This window comes from Schistocerca cancellata, chromosome 3 (genome assembly GCF_023864275.1).
Source record: "Schistocerca cancellata isolate TAMUIC-IGC-003103 chromosome 3, iqSchCanc2.1, whole genome shotgun sequence".
Lineage (NCBI taxonomy): Eukaryota > Metazoa > Arthropoda > Insecta > Orthoptera > Acrididae > Schistocerca > Schistocerca cancellata.
Genome location: NC_064628.1, coordinates 71,620,387 through 71,642,610, shown reverse-complemented (window position 1 = coordinate 71,642,610; position 22,224 = coordinate 71,620,387). Strand labels below are relative to the sequence as shown.

At 39.5% G+C, this 22,224-nt stretch overlaps 1 protein-coding gene across 1 annotated transcript in view; it reads left to right on the top strand.

Annotated features, from left to right (window-relative positions):
- LOC126177003 (methenyltetrahydrofolate synthase domain-containing protein) overlaps nucleotides 1-22,224 on the top strand; it is a 122,613-nt gene that overhangs the window by 36,733 nt on the left and 63,656 nt on the right. Inside the window, exon 4 of the mRNA XM_049924218.1 lies at nucleotides 5,739-5,851. Coding sequence (XP_049780175.1) covers nucleotides 5,739-5,851 — 113 coding nt within the window. The remainder of the gene's footprint in view (nucleotides 1-5,738; nucleotides 5,852-22,224) is intronic.

Genomic DNA, 22,224 nt, shown 5'->3' with positions numbered 1-22,224 from the left:
CGGCTACATCAGTACCTCTGCGCATATCAGACCGACCAACCGACCACCAGCAGTACCTCCACTTCGACAGCTGCCACCCATTCCATACCAAGAAGTCCCTTCCATACAGCCTAGCCACATGTGGCCATCGCATCTGCAGTGATGAGCGGTGCCACTAAAAAATACCAAGGGTCTCACTGAGGCCTTTACAGACCGTGATTACCCCCCCCCCCCCGCCCACAATCTTCTACAAAAACACATCTCCCATGCCTTATCTTTCCAGTCACTCAACACCTCCTAAAGTCCCACTGTCTGGCCGCAGAGAAGCATTTCCCTTGTGACTCAGTACCAACCAGGACTGGAGCAACTGGATTACATTCTCTGCCAGGGTTTCGACTATCTCTCATTGGGCCCCAAAATGAGAAATGTCATACCCACTATCCTTCCCAACATTCCCACAGCGGTATTCTGTTGCCCACCTAACCTACAAAATATCCTCGTCCATCCTGACACAGCCCCCTGATCCTAACCCCTTACGTCATGGCTCATATCTCTGTAATCGACCTAGATGAAATACCTGTCCCGTACATCCTCCCACCACCACCTATTCCAGTCTGGTCACAAACATCACCTATCCCATCAAAGGCAGGGCTACCCATAAAACCAGTCCTGCAATCTGCAAGCTAAGCTACAACCACTGTGTAGCATTCTACGAGGGCCTGACAACCAATAAGCTATCTATCCACATGAGTGGCCACTGACAAACTGTGGCCAAGAAACAACTGGACCACCTTGTTACTGAGCACACTGGCCAACATGACATTCTTCATTTCAATGACTGCTTTTCAGCCTGTGCCATTTGGATCCTTCCCATCAACACCAGCTTTTCTGAATTGCACAGTTGGGTTCTCTTCCTGCAATATATTGTACGTTCCCGTAATTCTTCTGGCTTCAACATTTGTTAGTCATTGTCCTTACTCACCTAGCCCCTTCCCTGTTCCCATTCCAACACTACACAGCCCTCTCCTTCACCAACACACAGTCTTTTTACTTCTTTCCTTTTCCGCTAGTCCCTCTCTCTCCCCTGCCCACCGTCTAGCCTTCGACTGCACCTAGCTGCCCTACCCTCTCTCCTCCTCGTCCCTGTATGCTCTCACTAGCAGCATTTTACTGACCCTTACCCCTATGGTACTATCCCTTCTTCTCCCCCTCCTCATCGCAGCCTCCTCTTTACCCCACCAGGTTGCCTCTCCCATCATGTGCTGCTGCTTGTAATCTGGCTTCAGCATTTCTTATTTCAGGGCACAATGAGAGATAGTCAAAACTGTGTGTGTGTCTGTGTGTGTGTGTGTGTGTGTGTGTGTGTGTGTGTGTGTCTGTGTGTGTGTGTGTGTGTGTGTGTGTGTGTGTGTATGCTCATTTTGTGACAGTCGATTCCATGGCAGCGGCGAAGGCTTCTTTAGGAGTCTGTTTTGCCCACTGGAAAATCGCTGAGGCAATAGCAGCACGGCTGGTGAATGTGCGGCCACGGAGAGTGTCTTTCATTGTTGGAAAAAGCCAAAAGTCACTAGGAGCCAGGTCAAGTGAGTAGGGAGCATGAGGAATCACTTCAAAGTTGTTATCACGAAGATGCTGTTGCGTAACGTTAGCTCGATGTGTGGGTGCGTTGTCTTGGTGAAACAGCACACACGCAGCCCTTTCCGGACGTATTTGTTGCAGTGCAGGAAGGAATTTGTTCTTAGAATGCAATGGGTAAGGATTACGCCCTTGCTGTCCCAGAAGATGGACACCATCATTTTTTCAGCACTGGCGGTTACCCGAAATTTTTTTGGTGGCGGTGAATCTGTGTGCTTCCATTGAGCTGACTGGCGCTTTGTTTCTGGATTGAAAAATGGCATCCATGTCTCATCCATTGTCACAACCGACGAAAAGAAAGTCCCATTCATGCTGTCGTTGCGCGTCAACATTGCTGGGCAACATGCTACATGGGCAGCCGTGTGGTCGTCTTTCAGCATTCGTGGCACCCACCTGGATGACACTTTTCGCATTTTCAGGTCGTCATGCAGGATTGTGTGCACAGAACCCACAGAAATGCCAACTCTGGAGGCGATCTGTTCAACAGTCATTCGCTGATCCCCCAAAACAATTCTCTCCACTTTCTCAATCATGTCGTCAGACCGGCTTGTGCGAGCTCGAGGTTGTTTCGGTTTGTTGTCACACGATGTTCTGCCTTCATTAAACTGTCGCACCCACGAACGCACTTTTGACACATCCATAACTCCATCACCACATGTCTCCTTCGACTGTCGATGAATTTCAATTGGTTTCACACCACGTAAATTCAGAAAACGAATGATTGCACGCTGTTCAAATAAGGAAAACGTTGCCATTTTAAGTATTTAAAACAATCCTCATTCTCGCCGCTGGCGGTAAAATTCCATCTGCCGTATGGTGTTGCCATCTCTGGGACATATTGACAATGAATGCGGCCTCATTTTAAAACAATGCGCATGTTTGTATCTCTTTCCAGTCCGGAGAAAAAAAATCAGAGGCCTTAGAACTTGAATGCACCTCGTATTTCCGCTACGTAGTGAGAAGTAATATCTGGTGTTCCCCAAGGAATTGTTACAGGTCCTCTGTTGTTCCTGATCTACATAAACTATTTAGGAGACAATCTGAGTAGCCCTTGTGACATTCACCTGCCCTTGTGACGTTCACGTGCTTTATTTCTTCGTTGGTAGTCCTCAGTGTCAACATACTGCATTGTTATACTGGCTGAAAAATGGGGGGTTAAAGTTCATCACTGACTACTGTAAATGATGAAGCTGACAGTTGCACAGTTGTGTTTCACAGTTCTTTACTTTCACTGTTCACAGCACCCCCCACCTATATTACACAGTTATATAGTCAGTTTAGTGTTGGTAAAAGTTGATAAGCCTCATTAATAGGTTGCAGACAAACATTTACGTACTGATACAATAGTTTTCTGTTGAATATCTATGAGCAGTAAATACCTAACCACACAGTTCACAGTTCTTGCAGAATAATAAGGTACATGTGACACTATTTCCCAAATAAATTGAACAGACACTGTCATTGTTTTAACCCACAGCCTATTTATGTTGCACTAATTCCACTCTTCCAACTAGATGCATTGTTGTTACTTGAAACAGTATGTAATTTCTCTCTGAAAATCGGCCATGGACTGACTGTGTAGAGACCAAAGATCCATTATTTATACATCCTCACAGTAATAGATACTGAAACTATCCATTGTTCTATTTAATTTACAGAAATTGCAATTAAAACATAACCCATTCAGTTAACTGAATACATCGAAAAATTCCTCCTCTTTAACAGTTCCTTCTATCGTGAAGGTTAGGCCAAATTATTTGTTTAAATAATTAAATTAATGGATATAGTTACACAAACAATGCTTTTGACAGATCTGGTAATTATTTTGGAATTAATTAAAAAGGCTGACTTTGTTAATATGTTTTTAAATGGAGCCAAATAAATACTTTAAGAATCCTAGTGGTTCTTCTTCCAAATATTTATAGTTAGTACACTATTTATATTTGTTTTATAAGTCAACAATAGAATGTAAGTTGCAAAACAATTACTGATTTCACCCTATAACAAAGATATTAATGGTCAAAATAAATTAAGAAATTAATTATGTACACAAAACTAAGCACAAAATTAGAACTTGTGCTATATTCATTAAGACTAAGGGTCAACCTATCTCCTTTATGGAAGTGCAGATGATACTCATGCATGTTAAAGGTAATTAGGAAAAAATGAAAATAAAATGAATGTAAGGAGGCAAGTGGCAAAATGAGAGGAAGTCAAAGAGATCCCAGCTTGCTTTGTCACGGCCTGTCAGATTGTTTACAGATAATGATGTCATTTACCACCATAAATGGAGAGCCCCGGTCGCTGAGTAGTCAGCGTGACAGACTGTCAATCCTAAGGGCCCGGGTTCGATTCCCGGCTGGGTCGGAAATTTTCTCCGCTCAGGGACTGGGTGTTGTGTTGTCCTAATCATCATCATTTCATCCCCATCGACGCGCAGGTCGCCAAAGTGGCGTCAAATTGAAAGACCTGCACCAGGCGAACGGTCTACCCGATGGGGGGCCCTAGCCACACGACATTTCCATTTACCACCATGTAAAGTCATCAGATGATCAGAATGAATTGCGAGATGATTTAGACTAGATATATGTATGGTGCAAAAAGTGGAAATTGACTCTAAGTAATGGAAATAGAGAATTCATCCAAATAAGCACTAAAAGGAATCTGCTAAATTTCAGTTACATGATAAATAAAACAAATATGAATGTTGTAAATTCATCTAAAAGCTTAGGGAATACAATTATGAATAATCTTGCAAAAATAGTAAGCAGCTAATCAGTTGCAAATTGGAAAGTTTATTAAAACTCCTTTACCATGATTTAAGAGTTTATAAAAACAGTTTCTTCAGAAGGAAATATGGAAACTGGATTAAATGTTGCGGCAGAGGTATGTTAAAATATAACTGAAAGGCATGAGTCAGATATAAAATTTAATCTCCATATTAAATTAAAACATTCACAACGTTTTTGTTGTAATATGGTATTTCCTCACCAATGTATGGGGACCTTTTTGACAGGCCCACTTTGATTTTCTGCAACTTATAAGGTTTAAAGGTCAATACTAACATCAGTTTCCTAAATCAGTGCGATGCACTTCTCATAAACACTCGAAGGAAACAACTTCAAACATTTCTGTACACCACCATATACAACCTATAGAGCATTTTCGAGTTTTTGTTAACATAATTGTTTGTTTGTGTAGCATTATTCTTAGAACCAACTTTTTTCATTTCATTTGAATTCTATATTTATTATCAAATTTAGATGTTAATAACAAAAATTGAATCATAATTTCTTTTAATAAAAGTAACAACTTTTATTTTCAAAGTCCCCCTGCCCCCTTCCCAGTGTTTTTGAGGAAGTAATTTATGCTCAGGCACTGATCTTTAGATCCTATTAATTATGAAGAAAATCAAAGAAGGCCAGTCCATGAGATACCCTTCTAAGACCTAGTTAGATGCCCATCGTTGTATCTAATATATGAATAACAAGGACCTTTGATAAGACTCATTTCATTTTTCCCTTGTCCTCTTGCCTTTTTTCTTATGGCTGCCTATCATACTATGAGAGGATGGCAGGATTATAGGTTCTCACCTTCACAGTTCAGAGGAAATTTTATTGCAGTGGGGGCTCCAAATGATGTGTGAATCACTTGTGCATAATAATGTGATTTGCTTAAAGAAATTCCATACCATCCAGATCTGGGCTAATAGAAGTACATAAAAATATCTCATATGACAAATTACAACTGTTTCATGAAATACAGGCAAGACAATATGCTGTGTGTCATCATAAAGTTGTGTCCCATCATTGTATACCAAAAGGTTCATATTTACAAATAAGAAGAAAGGAAAAATAATTCCTAGTATTTGACACTGTTTTACTTTTAGCAACAGTGAGACAACATTGTACTCGTTATTGACAAGAAAAGAAATATTCAGGCATAAATTATTACATACTTTGGAATTACTGCAGAGTTTAAAGTACCTTAAAGAAATTTTGGTTGATTACATAAAATGTTAGCTTAAAATTTAGGCTACGCATGTAAATCAGTATTTCATAGTTTAGAACTGATTATGTGCATGATTTAATGCAATGTCTCTTATTTTTATTTCATTGTTGCAGGACACAGAATAGGAAAAGGTGAAGGATATGCAGACCTTGAATTTGCCATGATGGTTGGAATGCACGCTGTGGACGATGACACTGTAATAATAACAACTGTTCATGATTGCCAGGTACTAAAGAAACATAATTTCTATAATCATGTAATAACTGTCTCTGAGCCCTTTGAGAAGTGCCAGTCCATAATAATATAATCTAGTTTTTCATTGCACCATAAAAATAATAGACTTACACATAGGCTAGATGGAAGTTACACTTTAAGTATGGTGTTCATATCAGATTCCAGGACAGACAATTTAATGTAGCACCGATTGAATAAACTGCCAACATTGTTGTACCGTAGAGGGATGTGCATATGCTAAGTCCTTGACTATTACTATTACCCATTGTGATACTGCACTGTCAAGCGATGTGCTAAACTGTCTCTGAGCCCTTTGAGAAGTGCCAGTCCATAATAATATAGTCTAGTTTTTCATTGCACCATAAAAATAATAGACTTACACATAGGCTAGATGGAAGTTACACTTTAAGTATTGGTGTTCATATCAGATTCCAGGACAGACAATTTAATGTAGCACCGATTGAATAAACTGCCAACATTGTTGTACCGTAGAGGGATGTGCATATGCTAAGTCCTTGACTATTACTATTACCCATTATGATACTGCACTGTCAAGCGATGTGCTACATGTCTTCACACGTTAGAGTAGAAACATGATGCAAATGTACAGGTACTGTAATGACAGTGCTGAAATGGCAAAGTAGTATAGACTTTTTTATACAAACAGAACATTGAATCAAGCTGCAGTTTCATATTCATCTTCTAATTACATCCCCGTATGCAGCTGCCACTAGAAATAGTTGCAGCATCCAGAATATCAGTAAGGAATAAAATTCTGTAACAGTGACACCAAGAAATCCTTCAGTGAGTGTACATGTCATGGTAGGTAACAGAGTAGTATCTAAACATATCACATGCTGTGTTACAATCTCCTGCAGTACAATAACATTTAAAATCTTGTCACTCGTACTTCTTTCTCCTTGACAGCATTAACCATCTCCAACTTTGTAGAAACCCATATGGTACTACAGATGAGATATTTATTGGCCAAGTATTGTAAATGAACATATGGTAGGAGGAGAACACTCACATTCTTGCAATATAGGAGACCAAAACACATTAAAGATGTATTTTTAGTGATTTGATCCCTATATATGTGTTTAATGTGTTACAGCACTACCATGTTGTACTTAGGAGGAGTATTCAGCACATAAAACACATTTGTAAAGGATTGGTCATCCATGCCTGCCTCATTCAATGGTTCATCAGTCAGACAGCCTTATTCTATGACTGTCAAAGCCATTGCATCTTATTTCATTGGTAAATATACATGCAACAACTTTTGTGATTAGCAGATCGTTCATGTTGAGGGGGGGGGGGGGGGGAAATGAGGAAGGGATATAACTTACCTGCAGATGAGTGATGGTTTGTGCATAGGCATATTCTACTATAAACACAAACACTCACTCACTTATAAATGAAAAATAATGGAAATAGTACAAGTTTATGATTGTTTACATGTGCCTGTGTGCCACCAATAACTCATATACAGGTGAATGATATCTTATTGTCATATGTTATTTGTTGTTTCCACACCTGTGGGTAGTTTAGCTGCATAGGTCATAGGCACATTGCGATCACGGAACTATTTTCCATTTGCAGTCGTCTGCCTGTATCCATGGATATCTGTCTACCTGCCTATATAGGTAGCAGCACAACTGCCAGGAGGTTGATGGGTGCCTTTCTGGGCTTTACAATGGTCACATCTCGTGACCCATCAATCAGGCCATATCGCACAGCTCACTGACCTATCAGCATCGTTGCAACTCAGGTGGCTGCCATTTGTTGAGCAACATTCCCATTGGGCACTGACCCTGCAGACGCTGACACCGGCTCTTCAGCTTCACCGATACTTGCTCTTCAGCTTCACCAATGCTGCCGTTCCTGATGGGCTTCCACTGCATTGACATTGCAGCTTATGTCAAGATTCTGCCATGTCAATGTTGCTGCTTTCTTATCCTGCTCAGCTCTTGCTGCCTCTCCGTATCGGCCTTCAGTCAAGCTGATGCTGCAGTATCACCATGCTCCTGCCAAGCCCACACAGCAGCTTCCCACTGGGCTTCTGCCAAGCTTGTGCTGCAGCCCATACCGGGCTCCTACTGAGTCTGCAGTGCAACAACATACCAGGCAATAGCTGCAGCCTTCACTGGATGCCAGCAGTAACCACTCCAAGCATCACACCAGGGCCAGCCATAGCACTATGCTGACACCAGTAGGACTGGCTGGTCAGCACCCAGCCTGCCAGATCCGGAGGAGCACTCTCCATTGTAATAACAGATGTCATCCTTTGCCTTGGTTATGCAATAAGGTATTACAGATGTCTATCCGAGGACAGCTGTTTATTTTGTTCTGCCCTTGCCACTACCAAAGAAAAAAAAAAGTGTTTGGTTTCAGGGACTCATTTGAAAAAGTTAGAGTCTGAGTTGGCATCATATCTAGTGGCTCTCCAGCCAAAACAACAAAGGCTCTCTCACATTTATAGTCCGATCCATGAATGATGGTGGTTCACACTTGTCAAGGCATGGATGGGGATTGCATTGTTGGTGATTCCAAGTGACAGTTGTGATACATGCATGTGTTTGCTTTTCACTTGAAGAAAGCATACCTCCTACAAATAATTTCTCTCACTTGCTTGTGCAGAATTTATCACTTACCACCACCCACAATGATGACAGCTTGCAACAAACGAGATATAAATTCACTGAACAACTCGTTACAGTCACACTCGGTGCTTGCATTAGCTACGAAATTCACAGCAGAGCACTCAGAACAGTACTGAACGCTCATTGGCTGTCAGAGATGTAGGTGAAAAGAATAAGCCTAAACTTGACCGCTATTTTTTGTGAGTCCAAATATGGTGAGAGTTGTTCAAGTGACAGTAGCCTGGAGATGGAATGTCATGCCCACTATGTCTCAAATCATACCGTTAACTAGCATTAAGGTATCCCTCAATTCCATCCTCATCTTGCCCTTTGGCTTTCCTTGCTTGTAGCAGGAGAAAACACTGAGTAAACCCAATGCATGTCTGCTTTCTGAAAACAAGGATTTGGTGACAGCATTTCTTTCAGACATTTAGCTGTTTTTGTCTTACCCAGAAACAGTTGTATTTCACATGCCTGCTTACTAGTCTGACAGGCTATAATATTTTATCTCTTGGCACCATCATAGCTCTTCTGCTGACATCAATTTGAAGGTTTCCTTCCATTCTGAAACTAGCAACACTTGTTGTGTCTTTACTCATACCAGTTTTCCGAAAACTTCCCATTTCCATGGGTAGGAGTGAAGTGTCATTAATGTGCATTCATACTTACCACTGGAAACTGCACCAACACATGTTGTCTTGCTCCATCCATGTTAGTTCCAATTGTTCATATGTTGTAAAATAGTGACAAACTCCGTTCTCTTGTGGTCCCACTATATGCTGCAAATCTGCTGTTAACTCTTGCTGTACTTGTCTGTGGTCCAGCTAAGAACTGTTGTGGTGGCAACAATGTAAGACTCAATAGTCCATGTGCTGCTTGATAAACTGCTTCTGGCAATGTTGCTACTTCCATCCATGCTTCACTCAAGCTGTCTACCAGGGAGTGTAGTAACATTGCTACAGCAGTTCTTCCATCCATTAAAATGTAGTTGAGTCTCCATTCTGTCCAATTTGTTCCTACAGTATTCCTCATATACTTTCTTTCTGATGTCATTCAACACATCCAGCTCTAAATTTGACAACTCTGTGATATGCCATTCCACATTTGCCCTGTAAGCATCAGCTACTGCTTGTACTTCTTCTAACATTCTGTTCAACTCCTAAGTGTCATTATTATCCATTGTGCTACCTGCATCTAACCATCCTCTCTTTCTCTGCATCAGTGTTCATGGTATCAAGTCCATTACGGACGTAACTGCTTTCTCAATGTTTTGTATGAAAGTCATAAGCTGTGATATTCTCCTTGCACTTCTGTTAATGCTCCTCTGTTCTCTGCTTCTTCATGCAACTCTGTAAATGATTCCTTTAACTTACGTATCTCATTCCTCACATCTCATATGTTACAGGTCAACCTTAATGTCTGCTGGTGAGTAATTAACAAAACATCCATGTATTTGGAAAATAACACTCCTGCTTTGAGTAGCTGTTTTTGTAGTGCACCTACTACTTCTCCCCCCTCCCCCTCCCCCAAAGAGGTGTAGAGTCATCAGGATTACAATATTCATCCTGGACATTCTCGGCAGTATGCTACCTGCGGGAAGGAATTTGCATTTCCCCTCCCCCTTTCAGAAAGTGTGCATACACAATTTGCTAGTGCATTCATACTGCTTGACAGCACTCCAGTTCCTGTTCTCTTACAGCCTATAAAGACAGTATCGGAACTCCCAAAATACAGTAATGCTTAAGAGTAACAAAAACAAACTCATACTATACCTCAAATATATTACAACAGTGACAAAACTACCTCACACATTATCCAAACCATACTACATTGCTGTTTACATAAGGCACTTCATGTATACCTTGGTCATCATCAGCTTCCACTCTTTTCCCCTCTACCCAAGATTTAACACATTGTACTAATAATGATACTGGAACTTGCAGCAAAGTGTCCACAGTTCCTTTAAATGGCTTAACAGATACCACATGGGCTGTGGAAGTTTCCACTGGTAACCGGAACTTGATATTGACAGATAATGTCGTCTCTGTGACTTAACACGTTCCCTGACATCAGATTAAGAGTTTCTTTGTCTTACCCTTTGGTGTATAGGTATACGAGATGTATTCAAAAAGAAACCGAACTTTTCAAACAGCACGCCAACCAGTAAAAGAGTGCACTGTGGCTACTGAGTGCACCTAGCAGCAGGTTTAGACAACAAACTGCCATTTGCCTCGTGTCGCTCAGACAATTAGTAAGCAAACCACCGATGCTGAAGTAAGCACATGTAGGGTTTGCCCATTAGATTAGTGCAATGAAGGAGCTTGAAGAACAATATGTGTGTGTGAAATTCAGCTACAGATTTGGCAAAACCTTCACAGAGACATTTCAAATGGTTAGCCAAGCATACAGGGAGGACAGTAGGAGTTGCACGCAGTGCTATGTGTGATTTAAATGTTTTCAACAAGGCAGAATGTCTGTCTGTGATGATTCTAAGTATGGACGTCCTTCCACATCAACAGATGATGAACATGTGGACAGTTTTCCTGTTGTGATTCGTGGAAATCATTGTTCAACTGTTCAGGAAGTTGCTGAGGAAGTGTGCATCACCATAGGATCATGCCATCAAATTGTGAGTGAAAAACGTGAGATGCATCGAGTCAGTGCAAAATTTGTGCCGCATTTGTTGACTGAAGATCAGAATCAGACCTGTGTTGAAATGTGCGAGGAACTGCTTGCTGCTGTTAATGGCAGTGAATACTTTCTTCAGAACATCACAACAGGCAATGAGACCTGCGTGTACGGCTTTGATGCTGAAATGAAGATGTAGTCGTTGCAGTGGATGTGCAATGGTTCACCTCATCCAAAAAATGCACGCATGAGTCGGTCAAAGATCAAGGTGGTGATGTTTTTTTTTTTTTATTTATTTAAATTACAGAGACATTATCCATCACGAATTTGTGCCACGTGGTCACATGGTAACATGGAAGTTTACCAGGGAATCCTAGTATGCATCAGGGATGCTGTGCACAGGAAGAGGCCTGAATTTGTGAGAAAACCATTGTTGGATGTTGAGAATGTGCCAGCTCACATGTCACTCCTTGTGTGCAGCTATCTAACAAAATATCACTTTCCCATTGTGCCCCATCCATCTTATTCTCCAGACCTAGCACCAGCAGACTTTTTCCTGTTTCCCAATGAAATGATGTTGTTTCCAAACCATAGATGACATACAGGACAATGCAATGAGAAACGTGTGCACCCTCCTACAAAATGTATTCCAGGAGGCATTCCAGAACTGGAAGAAACGATTGAAATGGTGTATTGCCAGTAGTAGAGAGGACTATTTTGAAGGGGACAGTGCTTAAAATGTTGTACAATGAGTGGTAAAGCTGATACAGTAAAACTTCAGTTTCTTTTTGAACACACCTCGTACATCAGCAAAGCCCATTGTCCCATCCCTGAAGTAACTTACTAATATGTCATCCCATCTGCTCTTGACATTTGAGCACTTTTATATTTGCTTTTTACTCCTGCCCAACATCCTATGACTTTTTCACAAACTTCTTTACTGAATCCCTGTTTTTCACCAGTTTAGGTTTAACTATGTCTAAAGGTGAAGGTGTCTTTCTACTACATGCTACCTTGTAAGATCAGAGCTCGACATTGCTATGTGCTTTAGAATTATACACTGATATGATGGACAGGAGTAATGTGTTCCAATCACTGTGATTGTTCACATAATAATTCAATGTTTTGGCGATTGTACAGTGAATGTGTTCCATTCTTCCATCCAATTGAGGGTGAAAGGGGCTAGTTGTAAGCTACTAAATTTGTGGCAAAAGGCGTAACTTCTGGTCAGATATAAAATTAATGCCCTTATCTGTGATAGGTCTGGAAGACCAACCTGTAGCAGCCAGCTCTTCACCATAACTTGTGCCATCATACTTGTTTGTCGATCTGGATTGCAGCCATTGTGACAGAATGTGAAAAGTGATCTATCATGGTTAATATATAATGGTTAGCTTTTTAGCTTTTGGTGTGTATTTGAAAGGCTGTAGAATATCCATTCCCACTATTTGAAATGGTTTGGATGCTTTTTGGTAACTTGTAATGACAATTGATGACTAAGATCAGCACATTGTGCGCAATTCTTTATATACTGCCCAGCATCCTGTCTCCTTGTTCTCCACCAGAACTTTCTGGTTACTTATTGATCACTTACTCTCCAATCTCCATCACCTACTAAAACGTGGCCACGTGCTTGCTGTAACACTTCATCCTTGAAAGTTCCAGTTACCACCAAGCGTGGTCTGCGTTTTGTCATCCTGCACAACAAGCCCTTGTGTTGTAAACTGTGGCCATGTCCTAAATACCTCGCTGTCAGCATCAGCAACCTGTGCTTCTTGCCATTCAGCAATCCTAACTAGCACTCGCACAACAATGTTCGTACTCAAGCCATAGGCATTGCTGTGCCTTTTATGTGGTTTATATATCACTTCATAATTAGTTTCACTTAATTTTGGAACCCATACTTAAATTATGCTCTAATCCTAGTAACCACTTCAATGCGGTGTGGTGTGTTACAGCTTTAAATTCTCTCCTGTACAGGTAATAATGGAAATACCTAATACCATAAATGACAGCCAACATCTCTTCAATAATTCCCTCAGACAACTGTTGATCAATAATTTTTTCCATTATAGACTGTAGGTGCTGAGGGACTCTGTAAATAAAATCTGCAGGTACTGTTTTTAATTACTTTAAAAGAGGTACCTTTAAGAATGCCGTTTATTACTGCAAAACACTTATTGGTGTCAATGGTCCAGCAGTTAAATAAAATATAAGTTGAATAACAGGGCAGCAATAGATTCCTAATTAGTTATGAACAACAACATAGCTCGTGAGATATTCACTTTTAAGTGCATACTACAACTTCACTGCAGAAGCCACAGAAGTCTCACAAGTGCACAAGTCGGCATACAAAATATTTCTTTCTCCCGCGACCATGTGCAAGCTGCTCCACTCTCCAAGTCTTTCCTGTGACTGTCCCCCGCTGCTTCCCATCCAGCACTCTCATGTGTCCTGTCCAGTATTACTCCATGTCCTATGTGACCCAATGCTCCTCCCCCACTTCCATACAGTTTACAGTATATTGATAATTTTTACTTATGGACCGTCTGACAGCAACTGAATAAAACACAATTCTAGTGTCATACGCGTTTTGCCTTTATTTTCTGCAAGGCGTCATCAGTGGCCTGGAATATGTACATATGTTAGCTATTTAATTTACATTTTTATCACAGTCTTTTTGTTGCACCTATCTGCGACTCCATATCTCTGCTATATGGCAAGTAGCAACTATCCTCTTCATAATTCTGTTACATTCCATCCTAGATTTTCCATTGTTTACTTTCTCCATTATGCTTGAATAAAATACCCACATTGTCAACAAGGAAAACTGTTTCAGCTTCTTGGATATATGAAGAGAGATCATTTATAAATAGCAAGAACTAGAGCCAACCTACTGTTGATCCCTGTGGATCTGTAGTGACTGTCCGCCATTCTGAATATGTTGTAACTTCGCATACTCTCACTGTGTTTCTTGTTAACTGAATATGATGAAAACCAGTTACCATAAGATTTTTGATACCATAATTTTTAACTTCTCTAAGAGAATACTGTGAATTGTACAGTCAAACACTTATGAAAAGTCACAGAAAATACCAGTTGGCAGCATTCTCTTACTTAAATTTAGTCTAATATGATTCATGAATTGAAAAATAGTATGTTCTTTAGAGAGATCCTTTTGAAATCCAAACAGAGACAGAGCAAGTATCTTATTTTGAAAGTTATGTCTCATGATTCTTGCACATACACTGAAGCACCAAAGAAACTAGTATAGACATGCATATTCAAATACAGAGATATGCAAACTGGCAGAATACAGCACTGCATTCGACAACGCCTATATAAGACAACAAGTTTCTGGCACAATAGTTAGATCACTTACCACTGCTACAATGGCAGATTATCAACATTTGAGTTTGAACATTGTGTTATAGTCAGCGCATGAATGATGGGACACAGCATCTCCGAGGCTAGCAATGAAGTGGAGATTTTCCTGTGCAACCATTTCACAAATGTACCGTGAATATTAGAAATCTGATAAAACATCAAATCTCCAACATCGCTGCAGCCGGAAAAAGATCCTGCAATAATGGGACCATCAACGACTGAAGAGAATCATTCAGAGTGACATAAGTGCAACCCTCTCGCAAATTGCTGCAGATTTCAATGATGGACCATCAACAAGTTTCAGCGTGCAAACCATTCAATGAAACATCATCAATATGGGCTTTCGGAGGCAAAGACCCACTCATTTACCTTTGATGACTACACAACAAAGTGCTTTACGCCTCACCTGGGCCCGACAATACCAACATGGGACTGTTGATGACTGGAAACATGTTGCCTGGTCAAGCGAGTCTCGTTTCAAATTGTATTGAGTGGATGGACGTGTACATGTATGGAGACAACCTCATGGATCAATGGACTCTGCATGCCAGCAGGGGACTGTTCAAGCTGGTGGAGGCTCTGTAATAGTGTGGGGCATGTGCAGTTGGAGTGATATGGGCCCCCTGATATGTCTAGATACAACTCTGACAAGTGACATGTACGTAAGCATCCTGTCCAATCACTTGCATTGATTCATGTCCAGTGTGTATTCCAACGGATTTGGACAGTTCCAGTAGGACAATGCGACACCCCACATGTCCAGGATCACTACAGAGTGGCTCCAGGAACACTTTTCTGAGTTTAAACACTTCCGCTCAACTAATTACAGTACATGACATAGCTCCATTCAGTAATTCAAAACTACGCTCCAAAGTTGTGCATTCAATTAATGACTCAACAATTAGAAATTTCAGGGAAAATCTTCAGTAGTTAGACTGGGATGAGGTGTACAAGGAACCCAATACTAATTTAAAATATAACTTATTTCATGATACACTTGTAAGAGAATTTGAAAAATGTTTCCCCAAGAAAGTAGTTAAATCTAATTATAACAAACCATGCAAAAAAGTTGGCTTACTAAAGAAATAAAAATATCATGAAACCACAAGGGAACTGTATCTAACAACAAGAAAGAGTAATGACCCAGAAACAGCCAATGTTATAAAAACTACTGTGCTACATTAAGAAAGGTCACTAAAAAGTCCAGAAGCATGTGCATCATATCTGAGATTAATACCACTGATAACAAAATCAAAACAATTGGTATATTATTACAAGGGAGACAGGGTAACTAAGAGTACAGGATGACGGCATTACCATCAAAGCGAATGGAAACTTGACAAACAACAAGCAAGAAGTTGAAAACATTTTGAATAATCATTTTTTAAATGCTGTAGAGAAAATAGGAGCTAAATGTTCATTAGAAGAAGCAAGGCAGTAAATGGAGGAGGCCTTACCCACACAATTTGATACAATTGAAATTCCGCCCACCTCCCCTTCTGAGGTTAGGAAGATAATAAACTCTCTCAAGAATAAAAGCTCACATGGAATTGATGGCATTTCCAGCAGGATAATAAAAGCTTGTTCCCAAGATATAAGTGGGATTCTTAGCCACATTTGTAATAGCTCTCTGAAGCAGGGTATTGTCCCAGATAGACTGAAGTATGCCATTGTAAAACTACTGCATAAAAAAGGGGATATGTCTGGTGTCAACAGCTACCGCCCAATCTCCCTTCTGACTGCCTTATCCAAAATTCTTGAAAAAGTAATGTATTGTACAGTAGCTTCACACCTTTGTAAAAGTAAAGTTTTAGCAAAATGTCAGTTTGGTTTCCAGAAAGGTTTTTCAACAGAAAATGCTATATATAGTTTCACTAATAAAATATTACATGCTCCGAGTAACCGGAAGTCACCCGTAGGGATTTTTTGTGATCTCTCAAAGGCTTTTGATTGTGTAAATCATGGAATACTTCTGGATAAGCTCAAGTACTGTGGTATGAATGGGACAGCGCTCAAATGGTATAATCATACCTAACTGGAGGAGTGCAGAAAGTTGAAATAAGCAGTTCACATAATATGCAAAAAACTTGTGATTTCTCAAACTGGGGAACAATCAAGAATGGGGTGCCGCAAGGTTCAATCTTGGGTCCTCTGCTGTTCTTGATATATATTAATGACTTGCCATTCTATATTCACGAAGATGCAAAGAGGTACTTTTTGACGATGATACAAGTATAGCTAACACACCCAACAGACAAGAATTAACTGATGAAATTGTAAATGATGTTTTTCAGGAAATCATTAAGTGGTTCTCTGCAAATGGGCTCTCATTAAACTTTGACAAAACACTGTATATACAGTTCCACACAGTAAATGGAATGACACCATTAATAAATATAGACTTCAATCAGAAATCAGTAGCTAAGATAGAATATTCAAAATTTCTGGTGTATGCATTGATGAGGGGTTGAACTGGAAAAAACACACTGAAGATCTGCTGAAACGTTTGAGTTCCGCTACTTATGCTATTAGGGTTATTGAAAATTTTGGTGATATACATCTCAGTAAATAATGCCTATTTTCATTCTCTGCTTTCGTGTGGCATCATATTCTGGGGTAACTCATCATTGAGTAAAAGAGTGTCCATTGCACAAAAGCGTGTAATTAGAATAATTGCTGGAGCTCGTCCAGGATCATCCTGCAGACACTTATTTAAAGAGCTAGAAATCTTCACTGTAGCCTCACAATATATATATTTACTTATGAAATTTGTTATTAACAATCTGAACGAATTCACGAGTATTAGCACTGTACGTGGCTACAACACTAGGAGAAAGGAAGATCTTCACTACTCAAGGTTAAATCTAACTTTGGCTCAGAAAGGGGTAAATTTTGCTTCCACAAAAGTCTTTGGTCACTTACCTAATAGCATCAAAAGTCTGACAGATAGCCATATAGAATTTAAAAGGAAATTAAAAGAATTCTACTCATTAGATGAATTTTTGGATATAGTAAGTAGGTAATCCCCCTCCCCCCCCCCCCAAAAAAAAAAAAAAAAAAAAAAAAAAAAATTGAAAATATTAAGTGTGATGTAATATTTTGTGTAATGTAATATCTTGTATAGATACCTTTTTTTAACCTGACACGTTCCACATCATTACAAAGTGTCATGTTCATGATCTATGGAACAAGTACTAATCTAATCTAATCAGTCTAAGGATACTTTAATACCTGTGTAATCCATGGGCTATTAAAGACTTTCTACTATTGCCTTTAACTTTTTGTTTTTCTTTAAGAAATTTATGTTAAAATCACTACAAATCAATAATCCCTTTTTTCTGTCACTCAGAGCACAGTGAGGCATAAAAATGTTTCATACAAATTTCCCTCTTACTCAGCTGGGACCGGTATACTGTAACAATAACAAACATGATATTTTCCAGTATTACTTACAAACATGTCCTTCTGTATCCTGGTCTATAAAAAATTTACTTATTTCCAAATGTTTGAACATACATCCACTTTGTTATGAAAGTGACAGCTCCTCATTCGTTCACATTGGATCTACATGAATTTCTAGCTAGTTTGTAACCACTTACTGTAAGATTTTCTATCCCAATGGTTATATGGTCTGACAGGAGGCTGCTAGGGTAGTCCATGCAATTGTAATGACCACTGTGCCCGAATCGCTCAGTGGTCAGAGCTGCGTAGTAAGCAGAAAACCCGGGTTTGAATCCCAGTCCAGCTCAAATTTTCGACTTACCTCTTTGATTTCAATTAGTGCATCTCACCACTAAGGTCTGTAATTCTTTTGTGTCTTAATTCTTAATGACTGTTGGATCAAAAATAGTGTTTGTTCTTTCAGACATGTCCAAAAGGACAGACACTACATACATATGTAATTAAGGCAAGACAGTCAGTGCTAATGCATGCCAGGCTTGAACTCTTAAGGACATTTGTAAAATGCCATGAGTAATGAGGTTAATGGTCAAGGGGTACTACACTTGTAGTGTGTGGATAAGTTAAGAACTTAGGTCTGACAGGAGTCATGTTAGGGTAGCCCATGCAGTTGAAAAGACCAATTGTGTCTGGGTGGCTCGGTGATCAGAGCATCTTTCTGGTAAGCAGGAAACGCAGGTTTGAATCCCTGTCTGGCACAAATTTTCAACTTTTACCACTGATTTCAATCAATGCCTACTCATAGCCGAGGTCTGTATATTCTGTGTCTTAATTTGTAATGAGTGCTGGATCAAAAATGGTGCCTGTTCTTTTAGACATGTTTTTTGACTTCATCTTTTAGCGATGTCTCATTGTTTTCACAATTTTGCGTCATTATCTCATCTGAAAGTATATCCTCTTCTCTTTCCTTAGTACTGTCTTCAAATTGCTTGCCTTTAAGTAGTGCTTCTATATATTTCTTCCACCTTTCAGCCTTTTCTTCTGTGCTTAGTAAGGCTTTCCATCAGAGCTCTCAATGTTCATACTACTGCTTCTCTTTTCTCCAAACACTGTTTCTCTGAATCATTAGTTCAGTGAGCCATAGCTTCAAAATGCTAACTGGTATTATCCACAGAAGAATGGGACAGCTGTAGGTGCTGACATAGGATAAGATCAGTTTGCATTCTGGAGAACTGTGAGAACAAGCAAGGCAGAAATGACTATGACTTATGTAGAAGATAGGTTGAAGATAAAGTAGGTAAAAAGACGAGGGCTACTAGAAATCCTAGGGTAACGGAAGAAATATTGAACTTAATTGATGAAAGGAGAAAATATAAAAATGCAGTAAATGAAGCAGGCAAAAAAGGAATACAAACGTCTCAAAAATGAGATGGACAGGAAGTGCAAAATGGCAAAGCAATGATAGCTAGAGGACAAATGTAAGGATGTAGAGGCTTATCTCACCAGGGGTAAGATAGATACTGCCTACAGGAAAATTAAAGAGACCTTTGGAGAAAAGAGAACCACTTGTATGGATATCAAGAGCTAAGATGGAAACCCAGTTCTAAGCAAGGAAGGCAAAGCAGAAAGGTGGAAGGAGTATATAGAGGGTCTATACAGGGGCGATGTTCTTGGGGAGAACATTATGGAAATGGAAGAGGATGTAGATGAAGATGAAATGGGAGATATGATACTGCGTGAAGAGTTTGACAGAGCACTGAAAGACCTGAGTCGAAACAAGACCACGGGAGTAGACAACATTCCATTAGAACTACTGACAGCCTTGGGAGAGGCAGTCCTGACAAAACTCTACCATCTGGTGAGCAAGATATATGAGACAGGCGAAATACCCTCAGACTTCAAGAAGAATATAATAATTCCAATCCCAAAGAAAGCAGGTGTTGACAGATGTGAAAATTACCAAACTAACAGTTTAATAAGTCATAGCTGCAAAATACTAACATGAATTCTTTACAGACAAATGGAAAAACTGGTAGAAGCCGACCTCGGGGAAGATCAGTTTGGATTCTGTAGAAATATTGGAACACGTGAGACAATACTGACCCTACGACTTATCTTAGAAGCTAGATTAAGGGAAGGCAAACCTACGTTTCTAGCATTTGTAGACTTAGAGAAAGCTTTCGACAATGCTGACTGGAATACTCTCTTTCAAATTCTGAAGGTGGCAGGGGTAAAATATAGGGAACGAAAGGCTATTTACAATTTGTACAGAAACCAGATGGCAGTTATGAGTCGAGGGGCATGAAAGGAAAGCAGCGGTTGGGAAGGGAGTGAGGCAGGGTTGTAGCCTCTCCCCAATGTTATTCAATCTGTATATTGAGCAAGCAGTAAAGAAAACAAAAGAAAAATTTGGAGTAGGTATTAAAATCCATGGAGAAGAAATAAAAACTTTGAGGTTCGTCGATGACATTGTAATTCTGTCAGATACAGCAAAGGACTTGGAAGAGGAGGGTATAAGATGAACATCAACAAAAGCAAAATGAGGATAAGGGAATGTAGTCGAATTAAATCGGGTGATGCTGCAGGAATTAGATTAGGAAATGAGACACTTAAAGTAGTAAAGGAGTTTTGCTATTTGGGGAGCAAAATAACTGATGATGGTCAAAGTAGGTAGGATATAAAATGTAGACTGGCAATGGCAAGGAAAGCGTTTCTGAAGAAGAGAAATTTGTTAACATCAAGTATTGATTTAAGTGTGAGGAAGTCGTTTCTGAAAGTATTTGTATGGAGTGTAGCCATGTATGGAAGTGAAACATGGACGATAAATAGTTTGGACAAGAAGGGAATAGAAGCTTTTGAAATGTGGTGCTACAGAAGAATGCTAAAGAGCAGGTGGGTAGATCACATAACTAATGAGGAGGTACTGAATAGAATTGGGGAGAAGAGGAGTTTGTGGCACAACTTGACAAGAAGAAGGGACCAGTTGGTAGGACATGTTCTGAGGCATCAAGGGATCACAAATTTAGTATTGGAGGGCAGTGTGGAGGGTAAAAATCATTGAGGGAGACCAAGAGATGAATACACTAAGCAGATTCAGAAGGATGTAGGTTGCAATAAGTACTGGGAGATCAAGAAGCTAGCACAGGATAGAGTAGCATGGAGAGCTGTATCAAACCAGTCTCAGGACTGAAGACCACAACAACAACAACAACAACAGGTTGAAGAAAGAACAACTTGTATTTATGACATTTGTAGATCTGAAAATGGCTTTTGACAATGTTGACCAAATGCACCTGTGGATTTCTGGAAGTATCAGAGATAAAATACAGCAAATTGTTTCTTAGAGGTATTTAATGAATCATTTCCTCGTAGATATAAGCAAAAGAAAGTTAATGGTAAACTCAAATGGATTACAACAGGAATAAAGATCTCTAGTGCCAGAAAGAGAGAGCTCCACAATGAGTGAAAATCAAACAGAAATCCTGATTTTGTTATTTATGTCAAACAGTATAAAGCTGTATTTAGGAAAGTTGTAGCGGCAGCTAAAAAAATGGCAAATAATAAATTCATACGAGAACACAGAAATAAGACAAAAGCAGTGTGGTCAGTTGTTCAGTCTGAACTAGGAGCCAAAGTAAAAATTCATGAGATTTTGAAAATTAGACATGAAAATGAAATTATAGTAAACCCTGTTCAGATGTCAACTTGTTTCAATGAATTCTTCCTAAATGTAGTAAGATCGGATGTGGATATGACATTCTATCAGGGCATCACAAATTTGGAAAACAGCCAGAACACATCTGTTAAACAATTTGAAAAAATAACCCAAAGGGATGTGGAAAAGGAAATATTGTCTCTAAAAAACAAAACCTCACATGGGTGGGATGAAATAACAACATCTGAAATCAAGTATGTGTACGATATTATTTCCCAACCACTGTCAACTATTATAAATCAATCTTATGAACAGGGATGCTTTTCAGAGGTATTGAAATATGGTGAGATCAAACCTCTATTCAAGAAAGGATCGACAGAAGATATGGGGAATTACCGCCCTATCTCTCTCTTGCCGGTCTTCTCTAAAGTGTTTGAAAAGATTGCAGCAAAACAAATTAATAACTTTCTTACTGTAAATGATATAATTTTTAAAAACCAGTTCGGATTCCAACAGGGTAAAAACACTGCGAATGCTATAAATGAGTTTATCCAAAAAATATGCTCCACATTAGATAAGGGTAGAAAGGTCACAGGTATATTCTGTGATCTGACTAAAGCTTTTGATTCAGTGAACCATGCATTACTCCTCCAC